Source organism: Myotis nattereri (assembly GCF_964212035.1).
Source record: "Myotis nattereri genome assembly, chromosome: 8".
In the NCBI taxonomy this organism is placed as follows: domain Eukaryota; kingdom Metazoa; phylum Chordata; class Mammalia; order Chiroptera; family Vespertilionidae; genus Myotis; species Myotis nattereri.
Window position 1 is genome coordinate 37,720,519 of NC_138083.1, and position 17,228 is coordinate 37,737,746.

General features: G+C 49.1%; 1 protein-coding gene across 2 annotated transcripts in view; it reads left to right on the top strand.

Annotated features, from left to right (window-relative positions):
* The window catches only part of DLGAP4 (DLG associated protein 4), a 182,299-nt gene that overhangs the window by 108,553 nt on the left and 56,518 nt on the right, over positions 1-17,228 (top strand). For both annotated transcript variants that reach the window (XM_081097068.1, XM_081097059.1), the window contains 3 exons: positions 2,203-2,317; positions 5,454-5,504; positions 8,591-8,831. In XM_081097068.1, the coding sequence (XP_080953194.1) occupies positions 2,203-2,317; positions 5,454-5,504; positions 8,591-8,831 (407 nt within the window). The remainder of the gene's footprint in view (positions 1-2,202; positions 2,318-5,453; positions 5,505-8,590; positions 8,832-17,228) is intronic.

The window sequence follows — 17,228 nt, forward strand, 5'->3', positions numbered from 1 at the left end:
GCACAGGAATTCTTCCCCTGGGGAAGCCTCATCACGCTTCCTACCAGCCCCGCTCACAGGTAAGCCTTACCACCTAGGTGAGCCCCTCACAGTTATGCCCCATCCCTGGGAACCTCTCCTTCCTCCTTTTCGGCTGCCCCCAGAGAGCCCAACCTCACAGATGAATCTTGCCTCAGATCCAGGTGAACCCGAGCCCACAACGATACGAGCCCCCTAGGTGAACCCGCCTTCACATGAGCCTCCTACCTGAGATGCCCGTCCTTAGGTTGGCCCTTGCACTTGGATGAGTTGACTTTGGAAAGCCCCTCCATTCGGTGAACCATCTCATAACTGCCCCCCCCTCCCCGCCCAGTTAAGTTCTGGCCACAGGTGAGCCTCATCCTTTGGTAAACCAGGAAAGCCTCTCTAGAGTGACTGGCCCAGGTAAACCCTACCCTTAGGAGTGCCATCCCCAGGTGAATCCCACTCTCACATAAGACCTGCCCCAGGGAACACTGTACTTCAGGCGAGGAGAACCAAGGTCACCACTTATGTTAGCACTGCCCAGGAAAGGTCAGAGGCCCCTCTGCCCATCCCTCTGTAATGGACCCCTGGGGTGAGCTCCAAGATTGGGAAGGAGGGAGGATCCAGAAGTCAAAGAGAGATAGACAGCCTTCACCTGTCCCATCACCCGCCTGCAATTCCACTATTCAAGCCTTATCCTGTTGCTTTAAGACTTGGAAGAGTTCGTGAAAGTGTGAACAAATGAAACATATGCACACAGAAAGCAGCAATTAAAATGTTAGAGAAAGAGGTGAGGCGTTCACATGCAGAAGTCGCCATGGGGATTAGAACAGAAAAGAATGAGAGGCAAGTTATGGAAAGTCTATCGAATGAGTACAAAACGGGTGAAACTTGGTATAGGGGGTTCAAAGTCCACTGAGGAAGAAAAACAGAAGCAAGTCAGAAACAAACAAAAGAAAGACTAGGGAGAGTTAAAGGAAACAAGCTTAGTCCTAGTTCCCCAACTACTGGGGGCGTAGACCCAGGCTTCATGGAGGAGGTAGTTTGGGAGGACTGAGACAGAGGAAAGACAGGCCAGGCGACAGCAGGACTGAGGCAGTGAGGGGAGAAGCCAGGAGTCTCGCTGGCTGGGACAGAGGCAGGGAATGGTCTGCTGGAGGGAATTCAGGACACTACTGGCCAGTCCCAGGTCAGTCCCTCTCTGAGCCTCATTTTCCCCATCTTTAAGTGAGAGGGATGAGCTAGCTGATCTCTAAGACCTCTTTTAGGCCTGAGACCCCACAATTCTATGAATGACCAATGGACACTGATGTTGGAGAGGTGGTTAGGACCAGGGCAGAGGCCCTGAATAAGAGGAAATCAATCAATAATGGTAGCAGTAATAGTACTGAGGACCGTCTGCTAGCACTTGCTGTACTCTGGGATCTACTGCCCCAGTGCACTTTAATCCGCATCACTGAATCCTCCCCGTCACAGCCCCGCAGGCACGCACAGTGTCATTCCCACTTAATAGGTGAGGAAACTGATGCTTAAACAAGGGTGATGACTTGCCCAGGGTCACCCAGTGAGGAAGCTGGACTCCAATCCAAGCCCGTCTATAGCAAGAGCCTGAGCTGTTGGCTGCTTGGACCTTGTCCCCAGAGCAGTGAGGGGGTGGGAGGGGGCAGAAGCAGGGTCAGGTAGATGTGAGAAAGATGGAAGAACAGGGGCCATGGAGAGAATTGGTGAGTCTTCAGGGGCCTGGTGGAGGCCACCTGAACATCCTGCTGAAACTGATGCCCTTTGGGCAGCCCTAGTCTGAGTCAGTGCTGTGGGGTCTTGCCCCCACCTCCTCTGTCCAGCCCCTGGAATTGCCCCAGACCTGCAAGGGAGGGGACTGTAGCATTGAGCTGGTGTGGGCCACCTCAGGATTGGAACGGTCAAACGCAAGCTTATGCTGCCACCTCACGGCTGCAGCGGACATGACAAGTGTGTACCTCCTGCACCTTCCAGCCTCACAAGGCCTCCAAAGGCAAGGAGTGCTCCCCTTGCTCACTGCCCAACCATCACTACCACCACCACCATTACTCGGGCTGGCAGTGACCTCCATTTTTCTCTCTGCCATTTGATGACCTTGGCTAGTCTTTCCCCCTCTGAGCTTCAGTTTCCCAGGCTGAACAGTGGGTGAGCTGAGCCCTGTCTGCTCCCCACCCCCACCAGGAGTCTGGACCGCCTGGATTCCGTGGATATGCTGCTGCCCTCCAAGTGTCCGAGCTGGGAGGAAGACTACAACCCCATCAGCGACAGCCTCAATGACTCCAGCTGCATCAGCCAGGTGAGGGTGGTGGGCAGCCAGGACAGTGTGCTTGGCAGACAGAGCCCACCTCTCACCCAGGGGGACACACATCAACACCCAACCCCTGTTGAGTGGTCTGCATTGTGCTTCTGTTTAGTCTGTTCTCGGAGCTACCTATGTGTGTCTCTCTGTCCCACTGACTGTCCTGCGGCTGGTGAGCGGTCACAGGGCCTGACATTGCATGGCCTAAGGTGGGTCCTGAGGGAGGGCCCACACCATGGTTGTAGACGCAGGAGCCCTGAGGTTAGGGACCTGGAGACCTGGGTTTGGGCCCCATCTTGTCACTGACTAGAGGAACCCAGAACAAGTCGCTTCCTCCCAGACCGTGTTCCCTGATTTACTACAAGAGGGTGGTAATTTCTATTTCAACAGGTCATGAGGAATCAATGAGATAATGAACATAAAGTGCCCAGCAAAGGGTCGCTACCTTTATGGTGCTTATCGCTATCTTGCTGTGTGACTTCACACAAATTGCTTCTCCACTCTGGACTACTAACAGCAATAAGCATACGGTGCTGCACTTTTAATTCTCAGCTCCTCGAACCCTCACAGCCACCCCCAGAGGGGGCATTATTACTTTTATCCTCATTTCAAAGATGAAGATACTGCAACTCAGAGAGGTGAGGTCACACAACTAGGAGGAGGCAAAGCTGGGTAGGAATCCAGAGCTGTCAGACCCACCTCTGGATCCCAGCCCTTGCCAGGTGTTCAGTACTTTAGAGTTTGCAAAGGTGGAACTAGCCAAGGCTTGAGGGCTTCCCCCATGGAGTGGACTTGGAGACAAGGCCCAGAGGGAGCATACTCCGGCCAATAGTAGTACAGCAAGGCAGCGAGGGCAGCCAGATGCGGACCCAGCCTTCTCTCTGTGTGCAGTCTCATGGCCCAGGCTAATGGACTGCTTAGAATCAGAAGGCTTTGGAACCCCCAACTCCTCAACACTCCATTATTCCTAGTCTGGCCAAACCTTTCCCAGGCCCCCAACCTCAGATTGTCATTCCCAGACTCCAAGGAGACTGACCTCAGGTGTGGGGAGGGGTACAGCATCCCAGACATGGGACCCTCTGCCACCCTCATCCTGGCCCCACCAAGTCTTACCTGAATAGTTGTCCTGGCCTCCATGCCTGCCACCTCCACTGTGGTCTCAGTGGCCAGAGAGAGCTTTTAAAAGACTTAAGTCAGGCCCTGGCCAGGTAACTCAATTAGTTAAAATGCCATCCCTATATGCCAAGGTTTGGGGTTCAATCCCCAGTAAGGGCACATTCAAGAGTTAACCTATGACTGTATCAATAAGTGAAACAAATAGATATTTCTCATTCTCTCTCTCTCAAATCAATAATTTTTTATTTTTTTAATATATGTTATTGATTTTTTACAGAGAGGAAGGGAGAGGGACAGAGAGTTAGAAACATCGATGAGAGAGAAGCATCGATCGGCTGCCTCCTGCACACCCCCTACTGGGGATGTGCCCACAACCAAGGTACATGCCCTTGACCAGAATCGAACCTGGGACTCTTCAGTCCCCAGGCCGATGCTCTATCCAGTGAGCCAAACCGGCTATGGCAATTTTTTAAAATTACATATACAGTGGCCTGTCCACCGTGGCTCAGTGGTTAAGCATTGACCTATGAACCAGGAGATCAAGGTTTGATTCCCAGTCAGGGCACATGCCCAGGTTGTGGGCTCAATCCCCAGTATGGGGAGTGCAGGAGGCAGCCAATCAATGATTCTCTTTTATCGTTGATGCTTTTATCTCTCTCTCCCTCTCCCTTCCTCTCTGAAATCAATAAAAATAAAAAAAGAAATATACAGTGAAAGACTAAAGTCAGATCACACCCTACCCCTGCTCAAACCCTCCCATGGCTCCCACCACACCCAGGTGAGAGCCGGAGTCTTTACTGGGTGCTGTGAGGCCCTGCCTCCCTCTGGGACATGATCTCAGTTTGCTCTGTGACTCACCCTGCTCTGTCCACACTGGCCTCCTCTCTGCTCCTTACACATCTTATCCCTGCCCAGGTCACTGCATTTGCTATTCCCTCTCCCAGGAGCACTCTCCTATCAAATCTTTGCATGGCTGACTCTTCCCTGCATTTCAGGTCTTGGCTCAAATGTCACCTCCTCAGAGGGGCCTGCCCTCTCGTGTAAAGTAGCTGCCCTCTCGTGTAAAGTGCTTCATTTTCTTGGCAGCACTTATCACGATCTAGAATTACATTTGTTTACTTCTTTACTGAATATCTGTCTCACTCTTAAGACTGAGAGCTTCCTAAAAGTGAGGGCCTTGCTTGTTCCCCACAGTGTCCCCAGTACGGGGCACAGGGCATGCAGGTGTGTGCTGGATGGACAGCTTCCCTCCCTGTCTCTCCCATTCTATCATGTTCTCTTCGCTCGGCTCTCAGTCTTCCTGTCTGTACCTGTCGCCCTCTGTTTTTCTCTCACCTCGTTCACATTTTTCTCTGACTCTAGTGTGTCTCATTTCCATGTTCCTCTCTGGGTCTGTCTGTCTCTCTCTCACACCCATCTTCATCCCCTGCCTGGCCCTGGCATTTGGAACATTTTTGTCCTTTAGCTACACAAAAAGGCACAAGATATCAGCCAGGCTGGGGACCCCAGCAGGTCTCTCCTATTACCCCCTGACTAGCCCCAGCTCTGTCCTAGCATAGGGTCCTCTGAACCCCCAAACATTCACCCCCAGAAGCTTGAGCGACCTGAGCCAAAGTCAGAGATTTGTCAGCTCTAAGCTGTGTCTCTGCAGCCTTGATTCCTGTCTGAGAGAGCTTGTCCCACCAGGCATTGGACTGTGCAGGCCCTGACCAGGGAAGAGAAGGCTCTGGGCTCTGTCCCTAAACTACAGGTCCTGGGAGATGCCTGCCAGGTAAGAGGCAGCAGACAGGGCATCCGTGGTGCCAGGGGCCAGACCACAGCATATTACAAATCCCCTGAAGGAGTGAGCCTCCCATCCCTGGAGGAAGCCAAGTGAGACCTCCTAGCACCTGGGCTACAGCCAGTCTGAGGAAGAGGTTAGACCAGCCAGCCACAAGTTCTATTGCAGCCGAGCCTGAACAACCAAGCCCAGCCCCAGCCCTGGTCTCCCCATAACCCTCCGCTTCTCTTTCTGCAGATTTTCGGACAGGCCTCCCTGATCCCCCAGTTGTTTGGCCATGAGCAGCAGGTCAGTATGTTTACCATTTTTTCGTACCCCAATCCCAGAATCCAGAGCTGGGTCTTAGGTCTGGCATCTGGGTGATCCTAGCTCCCAGCCTGAATAGGTAAAAGCAGAGCCAGCACCAGGAAAGCCACTTCCAATGAAGGTGGAGTCTAGACTCATGTTGGCGCCTTAACCTTCCACTCCTTGCCCTATTGCTTCACTTCTCTATGCCTGTTTCCTCCTCCCCAGAATAGGAAAGAATGGGTGAGGTTCTATGAATAGGGTAAGAAATAACTCCAGGACAAGGGGAAGCATTCCCTGAGTCTTCTGGCTCCCTCCCTCCTCACCTCCCCCAACGCTGGGGAAAATCCTGGGCAGACTGTTTTATTTGGACAGGCTGAGGGCTGGTGGTATTGACCTCAGCCCCGAGATGCCCTAACTTTTCTCCTTTTTGGGCCTTTAAAGATGTTGGGACTTTCTGAATGCAGAGACTTTTCAATTTTACAAAAGTTGATGGAGGCGGGGCCAGTCCTGGTATTGTCTTTGGTAAGGGTGCTTCCCTCCCATGCACACTCATCCTGCCCCTGGAAGTGGCCCTCTCCTACCCCCCCCCCCCCATTGACCCTCTCCTCCCTCCAAGCCCCAAGACCAAAAACTAGAGCAGGAAAGGTGCTCTGAGCTCAACCCCTCATTGTGTCCAGGAGTAGGCAAGGGACTTGTCTAAGGCCACATTCTACAAAGGCAGAACTAACTAGGACTGGGCCCCATATTGCCTGATGCCAGACATGGATGCCTTATGTGCCTCCCACCCCAATGTCACATTATCCTCGAAGGTCTTTGGGAGTCCACAGTAGGCCAGGCAACCCACAGGGCAGTTCCCTGCACACAGTGTGTCCTCAGGGATACACATGCCCCCAGCACTGACCATGTGACCCACCCCCACCCCCACACCGCCAGAGTGTGCAAGCATCTTAACCAACACTTACAAATCCTTGCACTCACCCCACAGAGCTGCCCATGATACTAGGTACAGGTTAACAGGTGCTTACTCTCCCAGACACTATTCTAAATCCGTGGTATTAATTATATCACTTAATCTTGATAACAATCCTATGAAATTTGGTCTATAACTAGTCCCCATGTTATACCCTCGATCTTAGCCAAAAGGCTGAAAGCAGTATTAGCCTCCATTTTATAGGTGGGGAAACTGAAGCACTGAACAGTTAAATGACTTGCCCACCTTCGTATTGTGAGGAAATTATGAACCAGGGATTGAAACCCTGGCAGTCTAGTTCCAGAGCTGAGCCATTACTGTGAAATTCCAAAGCAAGACCTCATTGCCCTTGGCAGTCACAAGGGCCTCTCAGTATATCTCAGGTCGCGGCGTTGGAAGATAAACACCTATCTCTTTACTAGCCCCTGCATTTTTAATATGCCACACTGCCTTTTAATTTATCAGCACGACCCAGAAGAACTTTCTGCAGTGATAGGATTGTTCTGTAACCTATGCTCTCCAATAAAGTAGCATGAGCAAGTGAAATGTGAATAAGGAAATGAATTTTTTATTTAATTTTAATTAATTTAAACCTAAATAGCCACACATGGTTACTACTGTAACAGCTTTAGACCTTTCCAAACATATGCTTGCTTGCAATTGGGCGATGTCATTTTACTTGATGCAGTCAGACAAGTACACAGGCATTTCATTTCATTTAGATGGAGAAACACTGACCCAGAGGATAGGGATGGCCTGAGATCACACGCCCGGTCCAGAGCAGAGCTGGCCCAGGCCCAGCTCCATCCTTCCCTTCACATGGTGCTCAGTCATGGGCTTCCTCTCCTGTAGCCCCAGGCCTCCCCCAGGACCTCTATCCAGTGTCTCTTTTTGGCCAGCTGACTCCTCGGCTTATACTTTGTGATCCCCAGTTACCAACATGACCCAAAACATGAGTCAGGCAGATGCTTCTAGAACGCTTGGAGAGTGTATGTATGGTGAGGACCCTCTGTGCTCACACCTCCAGCTGCAGATTTGTAGGATCTTCATCAGTCATCTTTGGAAGAACACTTAGAAGTCATCTAGGTGAGATTAAATTAGATGTGAGATGGCAAATAGCAGCCATTCTGGAATTCTCCACACTGCCCATGGCAGGCATCACTAATCTGTCCTCACTGCCACTACCCTGGTCCAGTCTTAAATTCTCTCAACAGACTATCCCAGCAGTTTCATCTCTGGCCTCTCCCTCCATTCCAGACCCCTCCCCAGTATCCACTCTGTATGCCAGGGCTGGATTAATCTTCCTTAAATATGCATTTGGAGTGTTTGATTCTGTACTTACTCACTGGGTTCCCCTGGTAAGTGTCTTCCCCTCACTGCATATGGTATGAGTTATCTCATTAATCTTGATAACAATCCTATAAAATTTGGTCTGTAATTAACGCCTATTTTATAGATGGTAAATATTTATAAATTTTAAGATAGTAAATATCTAGCACACCTATTGGCACCCCTCACTCCAGCATTCCGAGCAGACATTAATAACTGATTATAGCCCTAGCTGGTTTGGCTCAGTGGATAGAGCGTCAGACTGCTGACTAAAGGGTCCTGGGCTCAATAACGGTCAAGGGCACATGCCCGGGTTGCGGGCTCGATCCCCAGTTGGGGGCGTGCAGGAGGCAGTGGGTCAATGATTCTGTCATCATTGATGTTTCTATCTCTCCCTTTCCCTTCCTCCCTGAAATCAATAAAAATATTTTTTTAAAAAACAATTTATTATAGCATACATTCCCCCACTAAATTTATATGTGGCCGCAAAATCTATCATCCATCAGTGTGGACACACAGGTATAATCTAGTTAATATCCTGGAAACTATCGTTAACAGTTTCTCCTCCATTGTAGAGATGGGGAAAATGAGGCCGGGAGCGAGAAGGGCTGTGTATTTCCAAGGGCTCATCTGCTCATCCCATTCTGAGATGGGACGGGGAGGGGAGGTGGGCTGGGTTGCGGCCCCACAGACTCCACAGCCCAGCACCAGCACCTGAGCCAACCACACAGCAGCCCGGCCCTGGGTGAGCAGAGCTGGCCCCTGACGCCTGCCTTTGCCTGGACAGGTACGGGAGGCGGATCTGAGCGACCAGTATGAGGCGGCCTGCGAGTCGGTCTGCAGCGAAGCAGAGTCGACAGCGGCGGAGGCGCTTGACTTGCCGCTGCCGAGCTACTTCCGCTCCCGCAGCCACAGCTACCTGCGCGCCATCCAGGCGGGCTGCTCGCAGGAGGAGGACAGTGTCTCCCTGCAGTCCCTCTCCCCTCCACCCAGCACCAGTAGCCTCAGCAACAGTCGCACGCTTCCGAGTGAGTACCGAGTTGAGGGGAAGGGTTTTGTTTTGCTTTGCTTAGGGGAGGGGCAGCCAGTGGGAAATGCTGGGGAGGAATTCGCGGTGGGCTGGCCAGGATTGGAGGGATGATTAGGAGCAAAAGCAGGAGGCCTGGGGGCTGAACTACTCACCAGCTGGCGAATTGGTGCTCAAATGGGGGTCACAGCGGCATTTGCCAGCACTGGTGGCCCGGGAGAGGGGACTGGAGAAGGCCCCAGCTAATGGGAAGTACTTGGTTGCCAGTGGCTGTCAAGACCCTGGCTCAGAGCAGCCACCTACTGGTGGGCTGGGCTCACTGAAGCTCTAGGCGCCTGTTTGCATTAGTTCCGTTTATGCAAACCTGTGGGGAGGACAGGACCCTCCAGAGAAGGCAGAGCCTTCTGGGAGAGGATGGGATCTGCATTGAGCCTTCTCAAAAGGCGTGAGTTTGCAGGTTTCTCTCATACTCTTCCTGATACTTGTTCTAAATCCTCTGGCGATAATGCATGCAGGATCAGGTAAGAAGAGAACCTGTGTCACAGAGCAAGCCATGAAAATCAACAAAATCAAGGCCAAGGAAAATCATAGCACAATATCTGGTTCGGTAGAGAGAGCTTTGAGCTTACTCTGGCTAGCTGATTCTCTCCCTGAGCCTGTTTCCCCATCTATAAATAGTAAATTGGGGCATAAGCCAGACCCTAGGGGGCCCTTGGGGAGATGAAATTACGACTGAGTATAAAAAGTGTTTATCAGGGCCTTGCATGCACTAGGAGCTGACAAGTGGTAGCTGTTATCAGACTGGACTCTGAGCTTCCTAACAATTGAAGGCAACTGGTGTTGGATTGTTGTCAAAAGAGAGACAGCTGTTTCAAGTACTTAATTGGTGTTTGATGTTCATAAATGAACCTGAATCCTGTGGATAGTCTACACACAGGAAACCAGCTTGTTGACTGAATGAACTGGTCTTTTCAGGGGGGCAGAGCAAGAATCCACTTTGTTTACCTATTGCCTGGGTGATACATGGGCAGATCCTTGAGCTATCTCCAGCCACTTTTAAACCTTAAGGAACAGTCTCCTTTGCAGGTATTATGAGCTCAGTCTGGTCTCATTTCAAACTTGTCTACCTCAGCATCTCGTGCACCTGCAGCTGGGTGTGGTAGTCAATGTCTTCTCTGTTCCTTGTTCTCCAGTGGCCGTTACTGGTCCCTCCAGGTGGGAGGGCGAGGTAGCTAGTGCAGATGCTGTAAGCTGGCTCTTTCTCCTATGTGGTGCTTTTGGAGTTTCTCCTATCCTGCAGGGCCACATGGTGCCTTCTTTTCTGACATGGGCCATGTCCCTCCAGCCCACTGTTTCTCTATCCAGTGGTCCCCCTCCTCCCCACTCAGCCTCTTTTTGCTAGGGGGCCTGGCCCTGCCAGGCAGCCACTTGGGCAGAATTCTCTGAAGACAGCTCCCGCCCTGCTTTCTTCCTTGGCTCCCACATAACCCATGTGAAATGAGGCCTTTGCCTTGCAGCACTCTGAAAGTATGGATTGGTCTGCTCTGAAAGTACAGCCTTCCTCCTAGAACTGCTGTCACACACAGGTAGCCCTGCCAGCCACTCCATTTTAGAAGTCTACAAGCAAATGACCTCTAAAGGCCCAGGTCTATGGCCTTCAAATCCGGGGGATCCCTGCCAGGCTCTTCCAGGCCTCTACAGTCCCCATAGGAGCCTCGGGGACATGATCAGATTTCCCACTTCATCAGGCCCATGAGAAATTCTCTAAGTACAAAGTGGGCCTGGGGGGACATATAGCACCCTAGCAATTTTCTTCAAATAAACCCTCATTCACTAATATCCCCCCACCCCAATCACTCATGAATGAGCTGAGGATGGATGATGGGCTACATGTCTCAGAACTATTTGGGTTCCTGTATTTGCAGGGGGGCAGATCTGGGGGTGCTGGGGGGGGGGGCTATTGCTAGAGTAGTACTGTATAACAACCAACCACAAAATCGGTATGATACAACAGTTAACATTTATTTCTTGCTCCCAAGTTTGTGAATTAACTGGGACAGCTCTGCTTCTGTGGCTGAAGGGTCCTCCTGTGATCAGTGGCCTACCCAGGGCATATTCTCATGGTGATGGCAGGAGCACTAGAGAGCAAGCCTAGCTATACATGCACATTTCAAGGCCCCTGCTTGTATAATATTTGCTAAAATACTATTGGCTAAAGTAAGTCATATGACTGAGTTCAAAGACAAGGGATGGGCCAAAGCTGGTTTGGCTCAGTGGATAGAGTGTCAGCCTGCGGACTGAAAGGTCCCAGGTTCGATTCCGGTCAAGGGCATGTACCTGGGTTGCGGGCACATCCCCAGTGGGAGATGTGCTGGAGGCAGCTGATCGATGTTTCTCTCTCATCGATGTTTCTAACTATCTCTCTCCCTTCCTCTCTGTAAAAAATCAATAAAAAATTTAAAAAAACAAACAAAACAAAAAAAAACCAAAAAACAAAGACAAGGGATGGAAAAGTACCTCCCACCTTTGTGTCAGAAACTGTATTTACATGGCAAAGGAGTGAAGAATCAGGGTCAATAATTCAATCTACTACAGTCCACTCTCTTGGCCATACTGACTTAGAAAATACGTTTATCCTCAAAACTACCCCCCACCAACCCCCGAGTTTCATCCAATCGTAACACCAAGATCTCATGACTTATGTCAGGTCTGGATGTGACTCCTCTGGATTGAGTGACCTAAAATCTAAAGAGACAGTTGTCCACCTCCTACCCGTAACTCTCCACACATCCAGCATACATTGGTGAAATAGAGACGAGATAACTGCAATGCACACTCCTGTTCACAAAAAAAAGAGAAAAGGAATTCAGAGACTTACTGATCCCTGGCAGTTCTGAAGTTCTTCTGGGCAAATGTTGGATGAATACTCTGGGATAGGAAATTACCTTGATGAGGCCCAAGCTGTACCACGGGAATTGACTCCCTAACCCATTGTTCTCAGCAGCTCTCCGTTCTGCTCTCTGAAAGCCTTTCCTGTTCTGTTTGCCTTTTTGGCCACTTCTGAAGAGAACATTGAAGAATGTGCTCTTTAGGCAGCTGAACAACTTTCTTAGCCTGCTTTCTCCCTAAAGGGAGTTAGGGACCCAGATGTCTTTTTACACCTAGAATGGTCTCAGTCCCTTCTGCCTAAGCTGATCATAGTTTTGGCTGCACACCTATCTCAAACATTTTATGGGTTTCCTATGTATTTGATTCCACTTAACTCCTTGTGCCAAAATCACACCCACAATTATTTTTGAGTCATGCCAGTCTTTCTAGATTCAATTATGACTACTTTGGTACATCAGGCCAACTCCTTTCAGCTTTCTGGAAGCCCTTTTGAGCAGCTAAGAGGATCCACTAGAGCATCTTATTATTTTAGAGTATTAATAAAAGATGTTACAACCACACCCTTGATTTGATCTGGGCCACATGCTGTATCTTAACTGGCCATCACCTTGGTTTGATCTTTGTCCTTTGCCCTTGGTTTCATTTGTATCTTAATTTGAGAATGACTTACTAGCAAGAGAGGCTGGAGTTAACAGATTTCTTTTCCAACTCAGCAAGTTCTGGGCCCTCTATATCCCCTCTACACACTCCTTAGTCCTTTAATGGATTTTCTTTCTTATACAACGTTATCAAATGCACCCAAAGGAGCCAGCTTTTGCTTTCAACGTTTTGCCTGGAACCAACCTTGCCCAAATCTATGTACTTTCTTCAGGTTACTGTAGATTGACAGTGTTACCAAGCATTTCATCTCTACATGATATGGGTTACCTTTTTTTCAAGCCTACTGTAACATTTTACCTAATACTCACCACTTGGTCTCAGTGTCAATGCTACATACTTCTGTTGCTAATACACCCTACTCCTGGTACCAATTTCTGTATCTGTCAGCTATTATCACAATAACGCTGTGTAACAAATAAGCATGCTTTTTCAGTGGCACACAGTAATACACATTTTTTCTCATTCATGAGTGTTCAAGTTGTCTGGTTCTGTCCTACATCCTCCTCCTGGAACTAAAGGGTGCCCCTAGAATCACTACCCTAGCCAGGGCATGCTCTTGTCATGGTGGTGGCAGAAGTATAAAAGGGAAAACCCCACTTTGCAAGCATATTTCAACTCTCTTTCACATCTACTCATATTTGGTTGGTTAACGTAACTCGTATTAGTCCAAGGCCAAGGTCCAGGGAAATATGTCTCACCTTTTGTGGGAGAAGCTGCAGTTACATAGCAAAGACATGTAAGGGTTGGGAATTGAGGCCAAAATTTCAATCAGTCATAGCCCGCCCCCTCAGCACAGCCCTCATGGATGATTCAGCATCTGGCTTTATGTGTAGGGATATGGAGCTTTGATTATTCTCATTTGGGGTTTTAGCCCAAACCAAAACACTCAAGAAGGTATCATGTAACAACATCTTAACCTACCCAGACATGTGTGCACATATGCACCTACTTACAGGCATATATATCGTTTTGTACCCTTAGACCTCTATATGATATGAAAATATAAATAAAAACATATGCACACTGATATTCTCATATGTACACATTATATCTACATACATCTGCACACACACATACGTGTGGGTCTCTAAGGCTCATGCCACCTTCTCAACTATGAGGACATCATGCCTCTAGCAGATTTGAGCCACCAAATAATTTCACTGCCTACGTTTCCCTGGTCAGCCCTCCCTCCAGGTCTCCGCAGTGGCTCCTCTCTCCTCCACCTGCAATCCCCTCATGCTCACAAAACTCATCTCCCTCACCAGGAAAAGCAAAGCCACCATATTTTCAGATCTGTGCTCGGAGCTGCAGCTGGTCCATATGGTACCTTTGTGTGCTGGGTTAGTAAAGAGTGCCCCCGCCACCACCAGACACTTAACTGCCATCTCTTGAAAAATTGCTCTGATGTACAGTTTTTTGGTTTTTTTTTCAGAATAAGACCCGTTAATGCCATCTGCTAGAAACTTGTCATAATAAGTATATAATTTAATTATGTCTTTATTGTGAATGGCACACCCCCTTCTATGTGGCATCCTTAATCAGTGTAAAACTTGCACAGTCCTGCCCATAATCACCTCTCTCCATATAGAAACACACAGGCACACAGGCACATCCTATTCAGCCACTGTCTTCCCTCAGGGGCCACATTGGTCAGAAGGCTGCCCCCTTTCCTTAGCATCTGTCTCCAAGGAGTGAGCAGTCTGGGCACCACCACCACCTGCTGAGGGGCATGAAAGCTCTTTGTCACTTTCACATGGGCACATATGCAGGCAGGCAGATAGATGTAGTGCGGGTGGGGGGTCGGTGTAATGAGACAGTGAGAGCCTGGGAGGGTGGACCCCTGGGGAGTGGCCATGGGCACGACATGGAGTGCCCACCCACCTCCTCAGAATTGGCCAGCTTCCCAGCTGCCAATGCCACAGCCACCCCTTCTTTCCCTCCCCCTTTCTGACCCAGATTCCACATTCCAAAAATAGCTCTGGCAGGTGACTGGCAGGCTGGGTCAGCTCCAGCTGGGATGGTGGGGAAAGCAGCAGCTTGGCTGCCTATACATGCCCCTTCCCAGCCAAAGAACCTACCTGGGAGAGGCCACAGGGGTTCATCACCCCCCAGTCTGCCTTATCCTGCCTCCTCTCTCTCTGCCTCTGAGAAAATAAAGAAGAACAAAGAAAACCTCCCTCCACTCCTTCCCTTCTCTCCCTCTGCCCATCTTCCATTCGTGCTCATTCTCCTCTCCTCTCTCCCTTCCTCCATCCCTTTCTTCTAGCTCCCCCTCCCACCCCTCTCCCCATCTCTCTCTCTCCCCACCAGCTCAGCCTTCTGGTCTGTCTCCCTCAGCTCTGTCTCTCCCTGCACCCTCTATCCCTTTCTTCCCTCACAGTTTCTGGCCCTCCCCTCCCACCAGCCTCCCTTTGTGTCTCTCCCACTCCTACTGAATCACAAGGGAGGCTGTGACATCACCCCAAGTGTGGTCATGGTAGGCTGCTGGGTGGCACCCCCAGCTCCTGCCAACTGCATTCTCTGCCCCTACACATGTGCACACATGTGTACACACACATACAGATGCACACACACACACTAGGGGTCACTCCCTGGCAGTGCTTGCGCTGGGTGCTCCTGCCCTGGGCAACACCCTTGCTCGGGCTGTAAGTTCTAGTTTTAGCTCTTCTGTGTCACTCTGGGCGGGCCCCAGCCCCTCCCTGTGCCTCAAATTCTCCATCTATATTGTGGAGCTTGGGTTTGAGGATCCTTGAATATCTCCTATCCAAGTCACAGAATGTTCTGTCCTCCCTTCTTTGTTCCCCCCTCCCTCCCCTCACCCTTGTTGAACTCTCCCAGTTTCTTCTCTGATTCACTCCTCCTCCATAGACACAGGAAGGGAGGCTGACTACATTCCAGGAAGCAGTCAACCCTTCAGTCAGCCTTGTCTTCTAGTCCTGTCCTTGCTAGGTCTAGCCCTCCACAAAACTGTTTATTACACCACAGGCTCCTGTCAGACTGGACACTCCATCCGCCAGAGTGTTAGTGCCGAGAGGACCTCAAAGACAGACTTGTTCAGAGATGCAAAATAGACTTCAACTCATGTCATCTCTGATCCCTGGAGCTCAGGGCTGAGATTTAGTTCAGCAGAGAAGTGTGCTGCCATCGATTAGTGGTGTCTGCCGTAGCCAGGATAGTTGCGCATATCTGACATTCCAGATTTAACCCAGTTAACCTCTCTCACACATACATGCACATACACATTTACTGATACTTTACAAAGAAACTGCAGCCTAGAAAAGGTGAGTGTGAAGTCATGGTCACCCAGTTAGTAGGTCAAGCAGGTGTTTTCCACTGACTTGAGTTTGCTATTATCGGGGGGGGGGGGGGGGGGGGGGGGGGGCACTCAAGTCCTGGTAAAGAGGTATAGTGTGGCCACAGAGTTTCAGGGAGAATTATCAGGCAACATGGGCAGGATGCATCAGATAAACACTAAGTGAATAGTACACGTGCAGCATAGGACGAGTAAACTTAAATTTTCAAAGTCTTAGGACTGTGCCTGGCCCAATAACTCCCAGTTGCTTTTGTTATTAATATGCCTTTAAGCAAAAACCAGGACAGTGGTGTCTGAAACACTGTATTGTCTTCGGTATGATTCTTTTCTCCTTTTTATTTTTTTAACCATAAAAATTGTATTTTATTTACATAATTTCCTATGAAATAGATTTTATACACTTGAGATTGAAAGTTGAAACTGCTTTTCCCACAAAATAACTGAGGATCACATTCTTAGTTCTTTCGTGATATAGTAATAGTAAATCATTTTAGAAAATTAAATGGCATGTTAAAGCTAATTATTAGCACTTACAAATCAGTAAATTTATGAAAAATCCTATTATGAGGAAATACATAAAACACCAGTTGAAAGTGAAACTTGAATGGAACATGCTGGAGAATATGAGACATTCTTTTCAATAGGTTTACTTTATATTCGCACTGTGGTTGGCCCAACATGGTTATCACCATTAAAACAGATCCTTCAGCAACCAGAAATTTTATCTTTTTTTAAAATGTTTTTATTGATTTTTAGAGAGAGGGGAAGGGAAAGGGATAGAGAGAAACATCGATGAGAGAGGAACATCACCGATCAGCTGCCTCTTATACTCCCCACTGGGGATCGAGCCTGCAATCTGGGTTTGTGCCCTGACCAGGAATCAAACTATGACCTCCTGATTCATGGGTGGATGCTCAACCACTGAGCCACACCGGCTGAGCTGGATTATCTTTTTTATTTTTTTTCCTAAAATAAAAAAGCAGTCTATGAAATATGAAATAAATAAGAATAGTCTGGAAGTCTTCTAGGGGCCCAATTTCAGTACAATGGCACTTTCCCATTCCTCTATTTCATAGAGCACTTCATTTATCCACTTGGAAAAAATTTATTTTTTTATATCAACTTGAGTCAGAATCAATGTTCCATTTGTGAGTTTTCCAACCTCTTCATTCCATCCACTTGACAAAATACTGGGAGCTGATTTCTTCTATTTGGATTTCCTGCCTTTCTGCCCTTTCCTCTTCTTTTTCTTGAAAATATCTATGTCCTAGGCCAGTGGTCGGCAAACTGCGGCTCGCGAGCCACATGCGGCTCCTTGGCCCCTTGAGTGTGACTCTTCCACAAAATACCATGTACGGGTGTGCACGTACAGTGCGATTGAAACTTCGTGGCCCATGTGCAGAAGTCGGTATTTTGTGGAAGAGCCACACTCAAGGGGCCAAAGAGCCGCATGTGGCTCGCGAGCCGCAGTTTGCCGACCCCTGTCCTAGGCTATTCCCCTTTCTTCTTCCTTTGCTGCCTTTTTTTCTTAGATCT